Source organism: Garra rufa, chromosome 1, assembly GCF_049309525.1.
Source record: "Garra rufa chromosome 1, GarRuf1.0, whole genome shotgun sequence".
NCBI classification, from domain to species: domain Eukaryota; kingdom Metazoa; phylum Chordata; class Actinopteri; order Cypriniformes; family Cyprinidae; genus Garra; species Garra rufa.
In genome coordinates this window covers 101336468-101359554 of record NC_133361.1, presented here as the reverse complement: position 1 = coordinate 101359554, position 23087 = coordinate 101336468, and the positions used below count along the sequence as shown (strand labels likewise).

The following is a 23087-nucleotide window of genomic DNA, read 5'->3' as shown; positions in this document are numbered from 1 at the left end:
AAGTGAAACTATTTAAATCTGTATAAAGGCAAGACAAACTAAATCACAACATGAACAATCTGTATTTTTCTTTTAATCAAGAACATTTCATTTGACAAAATTACCTAATTAATGCCGAATGATGTTTGACAATGAACGCATCTCCACCGCATAATCGCACTAATATTAAACATGCGGGTCAGGAAGCGGATCTTCTTTTTTTATTTTGCGGTTCGAGTTGCGGGCGGGTTAGTTGAAAACAGCGGTCGGGTTCGGGTTGTTTATCCACTGATCCGCGCATCACTGCTGACCGTGTCTGCGATTTAAAAATACGTTTGTGCACATTTATAGCAGAACATGATTTGTCATTCAGGATATACAACCCAGAAAAAAAGGAAAAATAAGTGATAATGGCCTTGATTTTACTTCTAATCTTCAGTTTAGCAGTTCAGTTTTTTAAGCACTTAAAGCTTTTGTTACTTAATTTTTTTATTATCGTCAATATTTGAAGTAACCCCCCCCCCCCCAAAAAAAAGTTCAGGCTCAGGATTTTTTTTTACTTTAACCCCTGCGATTATTATACACAATTTCCTGTGAGTTAAACTACTTTCCCTGACTGAAATGTATGTTTTAAATAACTCATTTCATCCTATTCATTGGTCAAAAGACCTGGTGGAGATTTGCAGAACACATGTGAAGTAAGAAACACTTGTACACACATGTTGATCAATTTGAAATTCTTTGAGCTAATAAAATTCTCTACAACTTCCTCACAAATAGTTGTTGTGAATTAGCTTAAGAGGGAAATGTATGTAAATAATTAATTTATGACTAATTTTGATTTCAATTATTTATATCAGCTGCCAGTAGTTACTGTAGCAGAATTAAATATCGCCATCAACTAATGTATTCGTCCAGCAATCATTCAGGTTAATTTCACAACAACTCTAAGCAATGATATTTTCTTGGCCGCAAAAAAAAAAAGTTCTTACAGTATTAATGCATTAGAATATGTAGCTTGATCAGATTCGTAAAGGGACATTAATTTACAAGACAGAATCAGAACCTCATGTAATTTGTGCACAAGAATTTTATTAATTAAGGACTAACACATGACTAATCAACAAACAAACATAAAATCACTCATACATGGAGAAAGGGCAAGTCAGGTTGGATAAATGGAGCCATTAGATAAACAAGAAAAATGACGCTATGAGAATAGTCACTTAACCACCTGAATGAAACCATCAGTGCCATTTTACAACAGGGTTTATAAATTAAACTATTAAATTAAATTATTTATTTTTTTAGTTAAATGTATGAAACTTGCATTGCCTTGGTCGTTGAAGAGTGTTTGGATTTAGTCTCGGATGAAAGTCTTGATGGTTTCAAGTTTTTGGACTTGGGATCACGTTTTTCTTGGTTTGAAAATCGATGAGTTCCAAAGGTGTCCTCACTCTGTGGTGATTGGGAGTTTCTTCCAAGGTGGGAAGTAAAGAAGAATGATGAGCTGAGAGACAGAGCTGAAATCCTGTGATCTTTGGGGAATGTAAAGACAAGTTTTCCTCATCTTCCTAGGAGTTTAAGGCCTGCCAGCCGCAGAAGCATCGGCTCTAGGACTTATCAACCAGAAGATGGCAAGGTGATGAGATACGGGACTAAAAGAACTGAGAAAAGCCAGGAGAACTGAACCGAGTCACTGTGTGAAGCCTTTATGTCCTATGGGGTTTACAGTTAGGAGAAAAAGGTAATTGGGAGGCCAGGGCAATTGATCATTGGGAGGCTAGAGAGACTTTTTAGCTTTTGGAGGAAATGTTTGTGACTTTTTGTCTGTAAGCATGGTATTTGCATATGTACTGGGATTGGTTGTACATGCAAAAACTACTATAGATTCATAAAACACTAATATGTTGCATAGATATCAAAAGATAACATAAGCGTACTCTGTCACTAACGTAACCTCGGCTCTCTCTAGAGAGGGAAAGAGTACTGCATAAGTATCTTACGCTCGGGGAAAATTCTTTTCTGCGAGATATTTAAGCCAAAAATTATCCTTAATTTTTAAATAATGTAAAGCGCGTTGCAGCAGCATACAGACAAAGGCGAAACAGCTTGCGCGCCTATTGGCTGCTCTGCAGCAACTGCAGCGGCCTATAGAGCGAGGCCTTTGCGTCGCTTCCTGCCTAAAAGGGCGTGGTCTAGGCCTATAAAAACCGCTCGCAGGCAGCTATTATCTGGTTTTTCTGCCGTGCATGCTGAGATCTGACACCAAATACCCAAGGGCAAAGTCCCAGGGTTCATACAGTTCATAATCACCTATAGAACTCACAGGGAGTCCGGGGAAGACGGAGGGGCAACGCCGCACTTTTCCACACAGTGCAGCGTCACTCAGACGCTAAGTTAACGTACATACAGGGTGGGGTTACGGCTTGAGCTGACGTAAAAATAAGGGTCTTCACACAGTTTGCCCAGGCACATCTTGTGCTACTACTTTCACTGTCGATCCTAGAGCTGTGCTCAGTAGACGCAGCATTCCAAGCTGATAACATCAGGTCAGACAACACTGAACATCTAGACTGACAGCAGCCTGGCGTGTAAGGCGGGAACCTCCAGGTTGTAAAACCTTATAAATGTAGACGGAGAGGCCCAGCCCGCCGCCGTACAAATATCTTGCAAGGCAATCCCACTCGACCAAGCCCATGATGAGGCCACGCCCCTCGTGGAATGTGATCTGACACTTAGCAGGCACTGCATGCCCTTGGAAGCATATGCCAGCACAATAGCATCAACTATCCATCTGGATAAGCTCTGTTTTGACACGGCCAGTCCCTTGGGACGCCTATAAAACTAAACAAAAAGCTGTTCTGTCTGTCTAAAAGCAGACGAGCGAGACATGTAAGCTCGTAATGCCCTGACTGGGCATAGGAGGCTCGCGTCCATTTCCTCATCAGTGACCGGTAGGGCTGACAGCGCGATGACCTGTGCCCTTAATGGTGTGTTGAGGGATTTTGGAACGTAACAATGTTTGGGTTTGAGAATGACTTTAGAGTCATTAGGTCCAAACTCCATGCACGTCGTGCTCACAGAGAGCCAGCAGAAACACAGTCTTAAGAGATAGGTATTTCAAATCAATCGTCTGCAGAGGCTCGAATGGTCCACCTTTCGTGGCCTCTAGTACCACAGAAAGGTCCCATACTGAGACTGAGGGAGGTCTGGGGGGATTCAGTCTTCTAGCTCCCTTCAGGAAGCGAATAACTAAATCGTTCCGTCCTATTGACTGACCTAACGTTATCCTCAAAAACGCTGTTATGGCCGCCACATAGACTTTGAGCGTGGATGGGGTTCTGCCCTTGTCCAGCAGCTCTTGTAGAAAGGAAAGCGAAAACACAGACCATTTTGAGGAATAGAGCCATCTCGTAGAAGGGGCTCTAGCCTGCGTGATCGTGTTTCATACTCCTTTAGGGAGTTCATCATATATTCGCTGGTGGCCCAGACATGAAGGGACCACAGCTCTGGGTGATGATGCCAAATCGAGCCGCTGGCCTGAGAGAGAAGGTCTCTCCTCACTGGTATCGGCCACGGGGCAGTGCTCGTCAGCTGCATTAGCGCTGGGAACCAGGGCTGGTTTTCCCAAAATGGCGCTACCAGCAGTATTGAACATCCTTTTTCCCTGACCCTCTCTATCACCTGAGGAAGGAGAGAAATGGGGGGAAACGCATAGAGATGACGGCGGGGCCATTCGTGGGCCAGAGCGTATCTGCTTTTTCAGAAAAATTCCAGACAGTGAGCGTTGTTCAGAGATGCAAACAGGTCTACTTCCGCTCTGCCAAATTTTTTCCACAGTAGTTGTACTGTCTGTGGGTGTAGAGACCATTCGCCTGCTGGAATGTTGTTCCTGGACAGTCTGTCTGGCCCTATGTTTAGAAGCCCCAACACATGCGCTGCTTTCAGCGAGCACAGGTTGCGCTGCGCCCATACCAGGATGCATTCTGCAAGTCTGTATAGGTTTTTGGACCTGAGACCGCCCTGGCGATTTATGTAGGAAACCACTGACATGTTGTCCAAGCAGACTAGTACATGGTTTCCTTTTATTTGGGGACAGAAGCGCGTCAGCGCGTTCTGTACTGCCAGCATTTCGAGGCAGTTGATATGCAGGAGCTTTTCCCGTTCTGACCCCTGGCCAAAAGACGGTCTTCCCTCGAGCAGAGCCCCCCATCCCGAGGTGGACACGCTCGTAGACACCACTTTTATTCTCGAGGAAGTCCCCAGGCTTACACCTGACTGGAACCAGTCGACTACTTTCCACGGTTTCAGGGCTGTGACACATTTCTGATTGACCGTGAGACGAAGCCGACCGGACCACGCTTTCAGCCAGAACTGCAGTGGGTGCATGCAGAGCAGACCCAGCTGGAGAACTGATGATGCTGAGGCCATGAGACCCAGCATTTTCTGAAATTTTTTGAGCTATCTGTATTTGAAAATATGCGTCTTTCACATCCACTGACACGAACCTTGGCGTCTCCTTGGCGAACTTGCGAGAGGATTTTTCTGGTCATGAGCATCCTGAACCGATGGTTTGTTGGCTGCATATAACACTGGAACAGTCACATTTTTTTGGAACTGAACTAGCAAATACCTTTGGTGGGGGTCCGGCGACAGTGGGACTTGTGCACCGTCTTTTTACTTGCTTTGCTAGGACAGCTTCGGAGGCTCAGGCTTTAGCACAATTCTGGGCACCGGGCCACGCCCAACGGGACGGCGGCCAGAAGAGCGGGAACGCGGTCTCGCGTCTTGCGCTCAGTGACGTTTGGAAGCTGCGGCAGCGGGCTGTGGCTGAGGGCGTGAGCTCTGCACAGGTGGTTTATCATGGCCGGCTGCAGAACTGGAACGCTTTGGCAGGAAGTGCCTCATTGCCTGAGACGCTTTCCGCACCTCTGCGAATCTCTCTGCGAAATCTTTGACAGAGGATCCAAACAGGCCAGCGGGTGAAAGTGGAGAGGATGGGCGCACTCTCGCCGAGTGGGGGGCGCTCCAGGACTTAGCCAGTTCTTCATGTAGCTCAGGAAGAAAAGGCTTGAAGCGCGCTCCCCTTTCGGCAGAAAACGGCCATCCAGCCGGTTGAGAGCGGGCTGTTCTGGTGAAGACCACTCGAGGCCCAGGCTCGCCTTGGCCTGTGTGAGGATCCTCATTAACTCTGCTTCAATCGAAGCTCTCGTACCTGACGGAGCGTGGGTGGGGGAAGCGAGGTCCGCAAAGCTCTCCCAATCGCAGCGGCGACACACACTTCAGGTAAGAAAGGATATAGGCGCCGGAAAGCGCAGCAGGAAGGCACGGAAGGCGGCGTGGCCAGCAGCTTCAGTGGCTCGTCCCGCTGAGATGCTTGCAGTCGACGGCGGCTTCTTATCCAGCTCCAGCGATGCGTGTGCTTCGCTTGAAGGATGAAAAATCAGATAATAGCTGCCTGCGAGCGGTTTTTATAGGCCTAGACCATGCCCTTTTTGGCGGGAAGTGACGCAAAGGGCGAGAAATGCCCCCATTGGATTTGCCGTCGCGCCAGGCCTCACTCTATAGGCTGCAGCAGTTGCCGCAGAGCAGCCAATAGGCACGCAAGCTGTTTCGCCTATGTCTGTATGCTGCTGCAACGCGCTTTACATTATTTCAAAATTAAGGATAATTTTTGGCTTCAATATCTCGCAGAAAAGGATTTTCCCCGAGCGTAAGATACTTACTCAGTACGAGAGACCTCTCGTAAGAGAACCATCTTTTCTCCACATACTTTTGAGTCATAAAGTTTATCTGGTCTGGCAGAGGAGTCCTGGTTGCCATAGTAAGACAATTTGTAGACATCATGGCAGCAAGTGTTGTGGATTGGGTGAAGGGGGACTGTGATCATTTGTTAATCTAATGAAAAATTTATTATTTGGTAAATCTAATGAACAACTGTGTCTGATTGGTCCGGACCCTAGATTGTTTTTTTCTGAGCAACACATTGGCAATAAAGAATGTCTGTTTGTAGAGCAATTTACGACAGCTTCATATGTGGCTCAACCAATCAGAATCAAGGTTTTATACATTTTGGTTGAAACTCTTTCCACACTGAGGGGATCTGTCAGCCTTCTCTATTGTGGATTTTAATGTGCCTGTTAAGATTTTCTTTTAGAGTGAAACTCTTTCCACACTGTTCGCAGATAAAAAGGCTTTCTCTAATGTTGATATTCATGTGCTTGTCAAGGTTTCCTCATTTACTGAAACTCTTTCCACATTGATTGCATGTGTAAGGCTTCTCTCCAGGGTGAACTCTCAGGTGGACTCTAAGGTTTCCAGGATTACTGAAACTTCTTCCACACTGATGGCACGTGAAAGAGTTATCTCCTGTGTGAATTCTCTTGTGACTTTCAGGGTTTACTTATCGAGTGAAACTCTTTCTATACTATTGGCAGATGAAACGCTTCTCTCTTGTGTGAATTTTCATGTGGACTTTAAGGTTTGTATTTTGACTGAAACTCTTTCCACACTGTTGGCAGATGAAAGATTTCTCTCCTGTGTGAATCTTCATGTGGACTTTAAGGTTTGTATTCTGACTGAAACTCTTTCCACACTGTTGGCAGATGAAAGATTTCTCTCCTGTGTGAATTTTAATGTGGTCTTCAAGGGTTGTTTTTCGAGTGAAACTCTTTCCACACTGTTGGCAGATGAAAGATTTCTCTCCTGTGTGAATTTTCATGTGGACTTTAAGGTTTGTATTTTGACTGAAACTCTTTCCACACTGTTGGCAGATGAAAGACTTCTCTCCTGTGTGAATTTTCATGTGGACTTTAAGGTTTGTTTTTTGACTGAAACTCTTTCCACACTGTTGGCAGGTAAAAGTCTTATCTCCTGTGTGAATTTTCATGTGAACTTTAAGGGTTTCTTTTTGAATGAAACTCTTTCCACACTGCTGGCAGATGAAAGATTTCTCTCCAGTGTGAATTTTCATGTGGACTTTAAGGTTTGTATTCTGACTGAAACTCTTTCCACACTGTTGGCAGATGAAAGATTTCTCTCCTGTGTGAATTTTAATGTGGTCTTCAAGGGTTGTTTTTCGAGTGAAACTCTTTCCACACTGTTGGCAGATGAAACGCTTCTCTCCAGTGTGAATTTTCATGTGGACTTTAAGGTTTGTATTTTGACTGAAACTCTTTCCACACCGTTGGCAGATGAAAGACTTCTCTCCTGTGTGAATTTTCATGTGGACTTTAAGGTTTGTTTTTTGACTGAAACTCTTTCCACACTGTTGGCAGATGAAAGGCTTCTCCCCAGTGTGAATTTTCATGTGGATTTTAAGGGTTCCTTTGTGACTGAAACTTTTTCCACACGGTTGACAGATAAAACGCCGTTCTCCAGTGTGAATTTTCTTGTGAACTTTAAATTCTCCTCGTTCATTGAAACTCTTTCCCTGCTTTTGGCAGATGAAAGATTTCTCTCCTGTGTGAATTTTCATGTGGACTTTAAGGTTTGTATTTCGAGTGAAACTCTTTCCACATTGTTGACAGATGAAATGCCTCTCTCCAGTGTGAATTTTCTTGTGGACTTTAAATTCTCCGTGTTCATTGAAACTCTTTCCATGATGAAAGCAAGTGAAGAAACTCCTAGTTCTTGTCTTTTGAGCTCTTTTTTGTGTAAGTGTATTTTCTGATTGTAAGGAACAAAATGATTTTTTTCCAGTTATGAAGACATTCTCTTCAGTTTCATTCAGTATTTCTCTCTCCTCTTTCAGTGCTGTTGGGCCTAAGGTGGGAAAACAAAGAAATAAAAGTTAACCCCAGTTTAATGCCACAAAGCAGGTAACACCAAAACATGTAGATAATGTATGTAATGTATGTATGATAGATCTCATATCATGGTGTCCAAACCTGATCATAGTTGGCTGGTGTCCGATAGAGTTTAAGCTGGCTGCTATACAATTTATTTAATCTAACAATAGTTTAGGAAACCTAGATATAGACGTATCTCAATTTTGACGTACCATTTTTTTCTTCTAGGTGATCAAATGCAACAAATATGAGAAAGGCAAGGAAATGGACAAACTCCCAACTCAACCATCACATGAACAACTCATCACACAATAATTCTTTCTGAAGTTTTAATAAGGGGGCCATAATGTAAGCCAATCATAAAAATGGGCTGTTACAGCGAGTCCCAACCACGTTCATGGAGCCCCCAATACTGCATGTTTCTCAGATTAAGGGATAAATTACCTGGTTCAAGTGTGTTTGATCAGGGTCAGAGCTAAACTTTGAAGGATGGTAAATCTTTAAGAATAGGGTTGTGCACACCTGCACTAAAATGGGGGTGTGAGACAAAAGAGAGATGCAAAATGTGCAGTCTTTGGGGGCCTCCAGGAACGTGGTTGGGAACCACTGGTCTGTAACACTGACCTTTTAAATGGAAAATACCCTATAACTTACATTAAAAAAACAAAACATCACATCAGAAGATAACCTTTAAATGAAAACACCTCTAGGTTATGTATGTAACCCTAGTTCCCAGAAGGGAAGGGAATGAGACGCTGCGTCGAAATGCTATGAAAACGCTCTCAGCGTGACCACGCTTTGAATCACGTGTGTAATCAGTCCGATGGAATCGCGTGATGACGTGCATACGTAACCTAGACGTGTTCCCTTCCAGGAATGTCGAGCTGCGTCGAAACGCTATGGGAACGAGATGCCCACGCCACCATACTGAAGAAGTGTCCCTGTCAAAGGGCGAGAGAACAAAGTAGACAGGAGAGGTTCGGAAATCTAGGCCGAAGAACCTATCGAAGGTGACCTACATGGTGATCTCTTAGGTCTTGGAGAACATGTCTCAGAGCCTGAAAAATGGCCAGCATATTCAGGCAAAACAGGGCCACATGAGATGATGACCCCTCCGTAGATCAAAGGCTAACCGGCCACTCATGACTGCTCATCAGCCAGTTTCAACGCACCGTGGAGGAAACGTAGCTAATGGGTGTCTGCCCACTGAAGTGCCACCAAGAGAGAGGCATGGTAAGCTGCTATGGCCGCCATGTAAACCTTCATGGTGGAGTGGGTTAACCCGGAGGAGAGACGGGCCTGTAAGAACTCCAGCACTGTACCAACTGGACAGTTAACTGGGCCAAACTGGCAGTCTCCGCACCAGGAATTGAAGAGCATTCACTTAAAGGAAAAGTGAGTTCAGTCCTCAGACGAGAAAGAACGACGGCGCGTAAGTGTCTACTTTAATACTATTTCGCTAGGCGGACGCTACTTAGAGTTGCTGCTAAAAGCACTTTGTCGTTTCTGTTTAATTACTTATTCCTAAGTATTAATTTTAAGCCGCTGTTCTCTTAAGCACTCTGTAGTTCTATTCACTTATTTGTTAATATTAAATTTGAGCTGCTTCTAAAACGCACTCTGTAGTTTCTATTTACTTATTGGTTAATATTAAATTTGAGCTGCTTCTAAAACGCACTCTGTAGTTTCTATTTACTTATTGGTTAATATTAAATTTGAACTGCTTCTAAAACGCACTTTGAGCTGCTTCTAAAACGCACTCTGTAGTTTCTATTTACTTATTGGTTAATATTAAATTTGAGCTGCTTCTAAAACGCACTCTGTAGTTTCTATTCACTTATTCGTTAATATTAATTTTGAGCTGCTTCTTAAAGTACTCTGTTGTTCTATTTAATTATTCGTTTGTTTTATTTACATCTATTCACTGTTAGAAAAGGAGTGTTCTTCTGTTATTTGTCCTGCGATTGTTTTTGCTTTAAATTCTAGTTTTTATTGCAATCATTAAAATTGATAACTGAGCGTACGGCCAAGGGAAGCTTTTGTTTTTGTCATATCGTTCCCTTCTGGAGCTATTACAAGTGCGAAGCTGTTGCTTTTTGAGTTTCGATTGAGCCATTTTGCGTGCGGGCGAGACATTTGCGGCTCACTGAGCCTAGGAGGCGTGGCTAGCGAGAATACTGCTTAAGTAGTTTGCTTACTTTCCATACTGCGGGAAAGTGAGTTCAGTCCTCAGACGAGAAAGAACGACAGCGCGTAAGTGTCTACTTTAATACTATTTCGCTAGGCGGTCGTTACTTAGAGTTGCTGCTAAAAGCACTTTGTCGTTTCTGTTTAATTACTTATTCCTAAGTATTAATTTTAAGCCGCTGTTCTCTTAAGCATTCTGTAGTTTCTATTCACTTATTTGTTAATATTAAATTTGAGCTGCTTCTAAAACGCACTCTGTAGTTTCTATTTACTTATTGGTTAATATTAAATTTGAGCTGCTTCTAAAACGCACTCTGTAGTTTCTATTTACTTATTGGTTAATATTAAATTTGAACTGCTTCTAAAACGCACTTTGAGCTGCTTCTAAAACACACTCTGTAGTTTCTATTTACTTATTGGTTAATATTAAATTTGAGCTGCTTCTAAAACGCACTCTGTAGTTTCTATTCACTTATTCGTTAATATTAATTTTGAGCTGCTTCTTAAAGTACTCTGTTGTTCTATTTAATTATTCGTTTGTTTTATTTACATCTATTCACTGTTAGAAAAGGAGTGTTCTTCTGTTATTTGTCCTGCGATTGTTTTTGCTTTAAATTCTAGTTTTTATTGCTATCATTAAAATTGATAACTGAGCGTACGGCCAAGGGAAGCTTTTGTTTTTGTTATATCGTTCCCTTCTGGAGCTATTACAAGTGCGAAGCTGTTGCTTTTTGAGTTTCGATTGAGCCATTTTGCGTGCGGGCGAGACATTTGCGGCTCACTGAGCCTAGGAGGCGTCCCTAGCTTTTATCATTGAAGCACTGTTTGGTTGTCTATTTAACTGCGTCAGAACAGCTGACGCTGAAGCTTCAGCGGAAGCGTTCAGCCTCCTCGCGTGAAGACCGACGAGAGTAAAGACTTGCGACTTTTCCTGCGCGACTTTAACCGAGCAACGACACCGACAACGCACTTAAGTACTCCTCTCCTTTATTTCACTCTTCTTTCTGTCCTCCTCTATCATGTGTTTCCAACTCATTCCGGTGGTCTCTTCACACCGCACTAATATCACACGCACACGTCGACGCAATATATCTAACCTGCGTCCTATCGACACTTCTTCCACTGAACCTTTCTCTTTCACGGTTGGACTCTGGAACTGTCAATCAGCTGTCAACAAAACTGACTTCATTTCAGCATTTTCTGTGCAATCTGGTTTGAGCATTCTAGGTTTGACTGAGACCTGGATTCGTCCAGAAGACTCTGCAACCCCAGCTGCTCTTTCTAATAACTTTTCCTTCTCTCACACCCCTCGTCACACTGGAAGGGGCGGGGGGACGGGACTTCTTATTTCTAACAACTGGAAATACTCAACCCATTCTCCTCTATGCAATTATAACTCATTTGAATCTCATACAATCACTGTAATCACTCTGTCCATTGCTGCTGTAGAGCTTGCTCTCCTCCTGTCCTGTGGGTGTCGCTGTTTCGCTGTTTCCCTGCTTCCTGTTTGCCTTGCTGCAGTGTGGTCTGTTTGTTTGTAACGTTAGCTCTCTGCAGCTTCGTTTTTCTACTGGATTTTCTACTGGATTCTCTATCTTATTGTTAATTCTGCCGTTTTAAATTGATAGATATAGCTTAATTTAATTTCTGGTCTTATCCATCAAACTAATCTGACTAATTTGATTGTTCGCCTTATTCTATAATCACGAGTGCAGCACGTTAGCATTCCATAGCCGGTTAATTTGCCGCTCGCACTCCATTCACGCTTTTAACTCTTGTTTACTATTTTTAGCATTGCGCTGGCCGGTTAACTTGCCATCTGCGTTCCATTCACGTTTTTATTTATTTTTTCTCGTGTTTAATATCGTTAGTACTCTTTTAGCCGGTTCCGTTCCGTTTTTTCTCCCCCTGATCTGTTCTTCAGGAACTCTAACAACATTGGTAAGTTGAAATCATTCTACAATCACGGTGAGTAATGGCTTCTTCTCCTACAATTGTAGTCTGCACTGCTTGCCACATGTATAGCTTATCTATCTCTGTCAGCAGTGAGCCTTATACATGTGATAAATGCAGGAATATAGTCAGGCTGACAGAGAAGATTTCAGAACTAGAGTCACGCATCCAAACTTTAATGGAGGATAGTAAGAATGTGAGGGCCTTAGATACGGTTTTGGATGTGACTAGCTCAGAAAGCCCTGTACATTGTTCGGTTCCGGTAACAACGCCCATGCAGCAGGGCAATTGGGTGACTGTGAGGCGGCATAGTCGCGGGTCAAAACACCGCTCTTCCGTTCCGATCAGAACATCAAACAGGTTCTCCCCACTCAGTGAAGCACCCACTGAGAAACCTGATGAAAGTGCTCTAGTAATTGGCGATTCTATTGTACGGAACGTGAAAATAGAGACACCAGCCAACATAGTCCAATGTTTACCGGGAGCCAGAGCGCCTGACATCTTGGCAAATTTAAAAGTGCTGGCTAATGCTAAACGTAAATTCAGTAAGATTGTTATTCACGTCGGCGCTAATGATGTTCGACTTCGCCAGTCGGAGATCACTAAAAATAATGTTAAAGAGGTGTGTGAACTTGCAAGTACGATGTCAGACACTGTAATATGCTCTGGTCCCCTCCCGGCTTATCGTGGTGACGAGATTCACAGTAGACTGTGGTCACTCCATGGCTGGATGTCAAAGTGGTGCCCGCAAAATAACATAGGTTTCATAGACAATTGGACAAGCTTTTGGGGCAGACCTGACCTGTTGAAAAGAGATGGTCTTCATCCCTCCGGATGTGGAGCATCTCTTCTATCTAGAAATATGGCACATAGTCTTAGAGTTTGCACTTGACTCACTGGGGCCCAGGTCAGGAAGCAGACAGACTGGCTAAACCGACCATCTGCTAGCCGCCTCACGTCACAGAAATCAGTTAATTCTCAGCACATAGAGACCCTTTCACCTAGATATCACTCTATAGAGACTGTGTCTGTTCCCCGAGCTAGAAAACACAAAAAAACGCCTGAATCAAATCAAGACTAACAATTTAATTGATGTTCAACAAATAAAAAATATATATAATACAGAGAAACAATTGATAAAGCTTGGCTTATTGAATATCAGGTCCCTTTCTACGAAAGCACTTTTTGTAAATGATATGATCACTGATCATAACCTAGATGTGCTCTGTTTGACAGAAACCTGGCTAAAACCAGACGATTACATTATTTTAAACGAGTCCACCCCCCAAGATTACTGTTATAAACATGAACCGCGTCTAAAAGGTAAAGGAGGAGGTGTTTCTACTATTTATAGCAGTATTCTCAATGTCTCTCAGAGAACGGGCTTCAATTATAACTCGTTTGAAGTTATGGTGCTTCATATAGCATTATCCAGAGAAACAAGTACTAATGATAAATCCCCTGTGACGTTTGTGTTAGCTACTGTATACAGGCCACCAGGGCACCATACAGACTTTATTAAAGAATTTGCTGATTTTCTATCCGAATTAGTGCTGGCCGCAGATAAAGTCTTGATAGTGGGTGATTTTAACATCCATGTTGATAATGAAAAAGATGCATTAGGAACAGCATTTATAGATATTTTGAACTCGATTGGGGTTAGACAACACGTGTCAGGTCCTACTCATTGCCGAAATCATACTCTAGATTTAATACTGTCACATGGAATTGATGTTAATGGCGTTGAAATTCTGCAGCAAAGCGATGATATCTCAGATCATTATCTAGTCTCTTGTATAATCCAGATAGCTAAAACTGTTAATTCAATTCCTTGCTACAAATACGGTAGAACCATCACTTCTACTACAAAAGACTGCTTTGTAAGTAATCTTCCTGACTTATCTGAATTCCTCAGCATATCCAATAGCTCAGAAAAACTTGATGATGTAATAGAAACTATGGACTCTCTCTTTTCTAGCACTTTAGATACAGTTGCTCCAGTGCACCTAAAAAAGATTAAGAAAAACAGTGTAACACCGTGGTATAACGATCATACCCGCGCCCTAAAGAGAAAAGCACGAAAAATGGAACGCAGCTGGAGGAAAACAAAACTAGAGGTTTTTCGTACTGCTTGGCGTGAATGTAATTTATCTTATAGGAAAGCATTAAAAACTGCCAGATCGGATTACTTTTCATCTCTCTTAGAAGAAAACAAACATAACCCTAGGTATTTGTTCAATACTGTGGTTAAATTAACTAAAAATATTGCAGCAACAGGTTTAGACATTTCCCAAAAGCACAGCAGTAATGACTTTATGACGTACTTTACCTCCAAGATAGACACTATTAGAGATAAAATTGTAACCATACAGCCGCCCGCTACAGTATCGCATCAGATAGTGCGTTGTAGATCTCCTGAGGAACAATTCCATTCATTCTCTATTATAGGAGAGGAGGAATTGTATAAACTTGTTAAATCATCTAAACCCACAACATGTATGTTAGACCCTATTCCATCTAAGCTACTAAAGGAGGTACTTCCAGAAGTCATAGATCCTCTTCTGAATATTATTAATTCGTCACTATCATTAGGATATGTCCCCAAAACCTTCAAAATAGCTGTTATTAAGCCACTCATTAAAAAACCACAACTTGACCCCTATGAATTAATTAACTACAGACCAATTTCGAATCTCCCTTTTCTGTCAAAGATACTAGAAAAGGTAGTATCCTCACAATTATGCTCCTTCTTAGAGAAAAATGGTATCGGCGAGGATTTCCAGTCAGGTTTTAGACCATATCATAGTACTGAGACTGCTCTAATTAGAGTAACAAATGACCTGCTATTGTCAAGCGATCGTGGTTGCATCTCTCTATTAGTGCTACTGGATCTTAGTGCCGCATTTGATACTATTGACCACAACATTCTTTTAAATAGACTTGAAAATTATGTAGGCATTAGTGGTAGTGCACTGGCATGGTTCAAATCGTACTTGTCTGACCGTCATCAGTTTGTGGCAATAAATGAAGAGGTATCATTTAGATCGCAAGTGCAGTATGGAGTACCTCAAGGCTCAGTGCTAGGGCCATTACTTTTTACGCTTTACATGTTACCCTTGGGAGATATCATCAGGAAACATGGTGTTAGCTTTCATTGTTACGCTGATGATACTCAGCTCTATATTTCTTCGCAGCCCGGCAAAACATATCCATTCGAAAAACTAACAGAATGCATAGCTGATATTAAAAACTGGATGGCGAATAACTTCTTACTGTTAAATTCTGAAAAAACAGAGGTATTAATTATTGGACCTAAAACCTCCACAAGTAATGACCTAAAACACAGTCTAATACTAGATGGCTGCTCTGTAAATTCGTCATCATCAGTTAGGAACCTAGGCGTCCTATTCGATAGCAATCTCTCCTTTGAGAGCCACATTTCTAGCATCTGCAAAACCGCATTTTTCCATCTTAAAAATATATCGAAATTACGACCTATGCTATCAATGTCAAATGCTGAAACATTAATTCATGCGTTCATGACCTCAAGGATAGATTATTGTAATGCTTTATTGGGTGGTTGTTCTGCACGCTTAATAAACAAACTCCAGCTGGTCCAAAATGCAGCAGCTAGAGTTCTTACTAGAACCAGAAAGTATGACCATATTAGCCCGGTTCTGTCAGCACTGCATTGGCTCCCTATTAAACATCGTATAGATTTTAAAATCTTGCTAATTACTTATAAAGCCCTCAATGGTTTAGCTCCTCAGTACTTGAACGAGCTCCTATCGTATTATAGTCCTTCACGTCCGCTGCGTTCTCAAAATTCTGGCAATTTGATAATACCTAGAATATCAAAATCAACTGCCGGCGGCAGATCATTTTCTTATCTAGCGCCTAAACTCTGGAACAATCTACCTAACACTGTTCGGGAGGCAGACACACTCTGTCAGTTTAAATCTAGATTAAAGACACATCTCTTTAACCTGGCTTACACATAAAATCATTAACACATTTCTATAATTCAAATCCGTTAAAGGATTGTTAGGCTGCATTAATTAGGTCAACCGGAACCGAAAACACCTCCCATAACACCTGATGCACTCGTTGCATCGTAAAAAGAATGGCATCTACGCTAATATTAGTCTGTTTCATTCTTATTCCGAGGTCACCGTAGCCACCAGATCCAGCCTGTATCTGGATCAGATGGTCACTCCAGTCCCCCGGATCCAGTCCGTACCCAGCTTAGATCGTGGATCACCACCTAGAGATGACTTCAATAGCCGTGGATGTCAACCAGATGAGCTCCAAGGCGGATCATCAATAAAGACCTCGTCAACCTTGACGGCCATCGGCACTACACCACAGGATCCTGATGAGTTCTCTACAATCAGACATTGGTACAAACTGTTGTTTGGTCTGGCCAGAGGAGAACTGGTCCCCCGACTGAGCCTGGTTTCTCCCAAGGTTTTTTTCTCCATTTCTGTCACCTGTGGAGTTTTGGTTCCTTGCCGCTGTCGCCTCTGGCTTGCTTAGTTGGGGACATTTTCCAGCGATATCGTATACTATTTGAACTGAACTGACGATGATATCACTGAATTCATTGATGAACTGCCTTTAACTGAAAATTGATTGTTACAATAATGCGTTACTTACACACTATTGTGCTGTTTAAATACTGTGCAGTTGCTTTGACACAATCTGTATTGTAAAAGGCGCTATATAAATAAAGGTGACTTGACTTGACTTGACTGTAACATCTCCTATCGAACTCCACATTGTGGTAATCTACCGCCCTCCTACTCAACTTGGCATCTTCTTAGAAGAGCTGGATGGGCTGCTGTCCTCGTTTCCAGAGGATGGCAGCCCACTTCTAGTCTTTGGGGACCTCAACATTCACCTTGACAAACCCTATGCTGCTGACTTCAATTCACTTCTAGCTTCATTTGATCTACAACGTGTTATCACTACATGCACTCATAAATCTGGCAACCAACTTGATCTCATTTACATGCGAAATTGTATTTCAGACAACATTGTGGTCAAACCCCTACACATCTCTGACCACTTCTTCATTACATTTGACCTACATCTTGCTACTTGTGCACTCCCAACCCCTCTACCTGTTACTTTTAGAAGAAACCTACGCTCTCTCTCACACTCCCATCTTTCTTCTTTAGTATCCTCCTCCCTTCCCTCTCCTACTCACTTCTCATCCCTGGACACTAATGCAGCAACTGACACCTTATGCTCCACTCTTACCTCCTGTCTAGATGCTATATGCCCTCTCTCCTCCAGGCCAGCACGATCTGCTCCGACAACCCCTTGGTTATCCGATGTTCTTCGTGAGCATCGTTCCAAACTTAGGGCAGCCGAGAGAAAATGGCACAAATCTAAGGATCCATCCGACCTCAGTATGTATCGGTCTATGCTCTCATCTTTCGCTACCCAAGTACATACAGCCAAATCTTCATACTTCCACAACAGGATCAACAATTCCCCGGACGCACGCAACCTTTTCAAAACATTTAATACACTGCTTTGTCCCCCTCCACCACCTCCCACAACTTCTATAACAGCTGATGATTTCGCCACATTTTTTACAGACAAAACTACATCGATCAATAATAAGTTCTCAGCTCCACACATACAGGAACTAAAATTGACCACAATCACGGCTGGAACCCCCCACTTCTCCTTCTGTCCTTGCTCGGAGGCAGAAGTAACCAAACTTTTCCTCTCCAGCCATCCGACGACATGTCCTTTAGATCCTATCCCCTCACACCTTCTCCAAGCAATCTCCCCTACAATCCTACCGGCGCTCACACACATCATCAACACATCTCTTCTCACAGGCACTTTTCCCACTACATTTAAGCAGGCCCGGGTAACCCCACTGCTCAAAAAACCTACACTTAACTCTTCACTCATAGACAACTACAGACCTGTCTCCCTCCTTCCATTCATAGCAAAAACACTGGAACGGGCTGTTTTCAACCAGCTATCCTTATTCCTCTCACAGAACGATCTACTGGACTCTAACCAATCAGGGTTCAGAAGCGGCCATTCAACTGAGACTGCGCTACTGTCTGTCACTGAAGCCTTGCGGACGGCAAAAGCTGAGTCCAAATCATCGGTACTCATCTTGCTGGACCTATCTGCAGCTTTTGACACTGTGAATCACCAGATCCTCCTGTCCACCCTCTCAATGCTGGGTATTACAGGGACTTCACTTCACTGGTTCAAATCCTACCTCTCTGGTAGGTCTTTCAGAGTGGCCTGGGGAGGCGAGGTATCCAAAACTCATCAACTGGTCACTGGGGTTCCTCAGGGTTCAGTTCTTGGACCTCTCCTCTTCTCCATATACACTACATCTCTGGGCCCCATCATACAGGCACATGGCTTCTCCTACCATTGCTATGCTGATGACACACAGCTCTATCTTTCTTTCAAACCAGACGATCCATCGGTAGCTGCACGGATCTCAGGTTGCCTGGCGGATATCTCTGCATGGATGAAGGAACACCATCTACAGCTCAATCTAGCAAAGACGGAACTCCTTATCTTTCCTGCCACTCCATCTCTACAGCATGACTTCTCCATCCAGTTAGGTTCATCAACAATTACCCCATCAACTTCAGCCAGAAATCTGGGTGTTATCTTTGACAACCAACTGACTTTTAAAGACCACATAGCTAAGACCGCTCGATCTTGCAGGTTTGCATTGTACAACATCAGAAAGATCAGGCCCTTCCTAACAGAGCATGCTACACAACTCCTCGTCCAGGCCCTGGTCATTTCCAGGCTGGACTACTGCAATGCTCTTTTAGCTGGTCTTCCAGCATGTACAACCAAGCCTCTACAAATGATTCAGAATGCAGCAGCACGACTGGTCTTCAATGAGCCCAAAAAGGCCCATGTTACACCTCTCTTCATATCCCTGCACTGGCTACCGGTTACAGCACGCATCAAATTCAAGACACTGATGCTGGCATATAGGACAGCCACCGGATCATCACCTGCCTACCTCCATTCACTACTACACATCTACACTCCTTCCAGAAGACTGAGATCCTCTAGTGAAAGACGCCTCATTGTACCACCACAGAGAGGTATTAAATCACTGTCCAGAACATTCTCGTTCAATGTCCCTGCCTGGTGGAATGATCTTCCCACCCCTATCCGGAATGCAGACTCCTTAACAGCTTTCAAACGACTGCTGAAAACTGTAGAAAATACTTTTTGTTAATGCTTTTAAATTTGTGTTTTGGTTGTTCTGTGCTTATGAGAAGACAGAATGTTCTGTGCATATGAAAAGACAAAGTGTACACTATGTAACAGAATCTGTTAGTAAAATGTGTGCGTGTAGTTGCGAACTCTCTACATTTATGTCATTTCTGAGAAACCTTTGTTTACAGGCACGTAGGAGAAAAGAAGCCCTGCAAAAGTAGTAGCAATTTGAAGGTCACTTTAGACTAGACTTTTGGTCACTCTAAGAAGAAGAATGGGATGGGGCTGTATTTTCTTTTCTGTCCAGGAACGGTTGGCGATAACAGGCCCTGATTGGAGGAGAATGGTTGAACGATATCAGGAGGAGAGGCCTGCAGAATCAAGAATATAAATGCATATTTTAGCTTTGTGAGACATTCCTGGACTGCCCAGAATGTCAGATTTGATATTGGCTGTTCTGGAATCCTGAGCTCAGCACTCTTTGACTGTACTATTAAATTGGCTTTAAACGTTGACGCGGACTCGAGCTGTGTGATTTAAAGGGCGAATAAATGAGCTGGGGGGAAGTAGGTATTTTTACAATACCGGCAAATTCCAACAATTGGAGGGGGCACCCGGATTCTCCCGAGACGAGGAATCCGAAACTGAAGGACATCTCCATTTCAACTCCTCTGCACAGAGAAATAAATAACAGGTAAGCAGTTACCTTTTTCATAAAAAACTGCAGTTTGGCTACTACTAAATTGAAGAGTTGAATAGGAAGTGAATATCAGTTTTGCGTTTTGTACAAAATTGGGTAAAGTCAAAGAGTAAGAAAGTAAAATAAGGTAAAGGATATCCAGTGATCTCAAATAAAGGAATTAAATTAGTAAATGAAAGAGAACTCCTAAAACATAAGGTTTTCCTGACGAGGTTGAGTTTTCCAAAGGATTTCCAACAAATTAGAAAGGACATAACAGAAAATTCGTAAAAACGTTTCCCGGCAAGGTTGAATTTTCTTTTGACTTTGAAGGTGTCCAATAAAATAAATTAGGGTGTGACAGAAAACTTGTAAAGGTATGCCCATCGAGGTTAAGTTTTCCTAAGGATTCCCTGACATATTGGTAGAAAGGTGAAAGAAACATCGTAAAACCCGGCGGGGTCGAAGCCTAATAAGGTTGATTTTCTTAAGAACCTCCTAAATTTGAGATCAAGTGTATGTGGCATATGCGTTGTGTGAAGTGAAACAAGTGTGTATGTGTGTAGTTTATATCAGGTGATTGTAGATACAGTTAACATATGATAGAGAATACATAAAGAGAACTGTAGCATATGAATTAACTGGTACCGATTCACCACGATGCTGACGGGCGTTGGGGAACGGTCCAGTCTCCATCCTCTCTGCAGAGCATCTAAAACAAGGTAAGCAGTCACCTTTTTCATAAAAGTACTGCGAAATTGGAAATATTCAAAATTTTAAGGTTGAGAGTGGATTGAACACCAATGTAAAGGTAATTTTATACAAAAAGAATCAGATCAGTTTAAAAGGATAGTGTAAAAGGTTAAAAGGTCATTGTCAAATCCTGGCAAGGTTAGGATTGACTTGACAAGGCTTGGTTAAAGTAATTTTATAAAAACTCATAAGAAATCCTGTAAAATCCCGGCGTGATTAACGTGTAAAAGTGTCTGTCTACTGAACAATCTCTGAAAGTGTGTGTGAGTGTGAACTACTCCGTATCTGGGAGGTTGGAGTGCTGCGCACCTTCTCTGGACCGTCACTTAAGTGTGACCTGGTAGGAACGGACGCAGCATTCTTACGGCTCAGAGAGGAGGGGGAAATTGATGAGCCCTGTGATAAAGGGACTGTATGAAAGAAAATAAAATTTGAAAGTGAATGTATGAATGGAGAGATCCCAATTAGCAGATGGTGTTAGAACTGATATTTCCTACTAGTAGAAAAAGAGTTAAGAACGTTCCTAGGTGGTGGGTGTGTAGACTATTAGGGCATAGAGAGGACTGTGAGAAGTGTGATCCATTGAAAGAAACAAAACCTTTAATAAAATGAGTACGTATAAGGGAGTGTGGGATGCCATCTGTAGCCAGATGATGCATCAAGCTGAACCAAAAGAATAGAAAGAACTAAAAATATTGCAAAAATTGGTTGTGTAGGTTGTTTGGACATCTTCCAGATTGTAAATTGATTAATAAGAAGTAAGAAATGGCAACTTACAAAGAAAATTGGCAGAAGATAGCTGAGATGGTGTTGGCGCAGACAGAGCCAAAAGATATTAAGGAAAGACAGAAAGAATTATTGGGGTGTTGGTCCCACCTAGTAAATATTCAACAATGGACCAATGATAGTAAGGATACAGGCAAACTAGTTCAGTATATTAAAATGGAAGAAAAAAGTGCCCATGGAGAATTGAAGGAAAAAAGACAGGAAAGGGCAGAATTAGATAAGATTATAAAGGACAAACAAGCCTTATTGAGAAAGTGGACCAGAGTTGCAACCACTGCCACAGTTGTAAGTAAAAGGCATCCCACATATGCTCCTAGCGCCCCTATGGCAACACAGCTGCCTGTATTCGCTGTGGGCAAAGGAGAAATTGAGATACAGAGAGAGTGGGAGGAGCAGACTGGAGAAAACCCTGATTCTAGTAAACTATGTCAAGAATTTTACAGACAGGCTGTAATAAAAGGGGTCCCACAAGCTGATGCTTCTAGCATAGAAAACAGTCCGGAAATGGCAGGGGGAGACAGTGACACGTGGGTGAGACATTTTGTACATCATGTTGATAGAGCTGTAGAGAAAGCAGGAAAGGAAGAGACAGAAATAGACAAACTGAAAACTCAATTGTTAAAGATGCAGATAGAAACCGAGAAAGACAAATCTAAAAAGAAAGGGAAGGAAGTGCAGCAAATGTCAGTGCAAAACCAAACCAGCCAGAGTGCTTCCCCACCACAGTTTCTACAGCCTGCCACACCACAGCCCTATTGGCAGAGTGTCAGTCAACAATATGATCCCTATGATACATACACAGATTGGCCTCCCACCAACAGGGGCAGGGGATTAAAAAGGGGTATGAATATGAAAAATGATAAGGGAAGGAGTCTGTCTGCTCCACCATCGGGGGGTTGTTTCATTTGCGGGGACTCGAGTCATTGGAGGAGGGAATGTCCACAGAGACAGAAAGACAACCTCCTGCAAGGGGACGGGCTCCTTTTAGAGGAGGGGCTCCAGGAAGGGGGGGAGCTGTCCCAAATACACTCTCATGGCCTGCCAACCAACAGGTGCCCGGTCAATGCCCAGTCTGGGACCAGGCGGGTGATGCGGAGTGTTACTGACGAGGCCCACAGAGAACCAGCAGGGGGGCTAAGGCTGAGCCCTACCTACAGGTGCTGGTAGATAACAAGCCTATAAGGGCCCTGGTGGACACTGGGGCCACTTTCTCTACCATTACAGGGGGCATGGTGGAGAAAGGGGCCCTCTCATCTAAAAACAGTGAGAGTGCGAGGGTTCTCTGGGGGGTCAGAAAAATGGCCACTAACAAAGCCGCTGTCAATAAAGGTGGCAGGACAGACGCAACTTCATGAATTCTTATGCTCCGCAAATGCGCCATCACCCTTGTTGGGGAGAGACATTTTAGTGAAATTGGGGATATGCATTTTTTGTAGCCCAGATGGTATCTATATAAGATTTCCTGATGGCACAATTCATAATTGCTCCACTGGAGGGGGGCTGGTACAAGGAGACACAGGAAAATTGTTTTTAGAAAAGGTGGTGGAAAAAGGGGCAGATATTTATTGGTTATTGCTAACTACACCAGACATGCCAGACTTACCAAAATTGTACAGAAATGGACATCATGGATGTCCTCAAAATTTTCACTGACAGCCCCGGTTGATCCGTTGCATTGCACTCTATAATATGACAGGGAGGGAGATGAGGTATATATATGGAAGAAT

General features: G+C 42.8%; 1 protein-coding gene across 1 annotated transcript in view; it reads right to left on the bottom strand.

Annotated features, from left to right (window-relative positions):
• Positions 1-1067: 1067 nt before the first annotated feature.
• Positions 1068-23087, bottom strand: part of LOC141340999 (uncharacterized) — a 38253-nt gene continuing 16233 nt past the window's right edge. The window contains exon 2 of the mRNA XM_073846129.1: positions 1068-7746. Coding sequence (XP_073702230.1) covers positions 6410-7746 — 1337 coding nt within the window. The 3' untranslated portion in view covers positions 1068-6409. The remainder of the gene's footprint in view (positions 7747-23087) is intronic.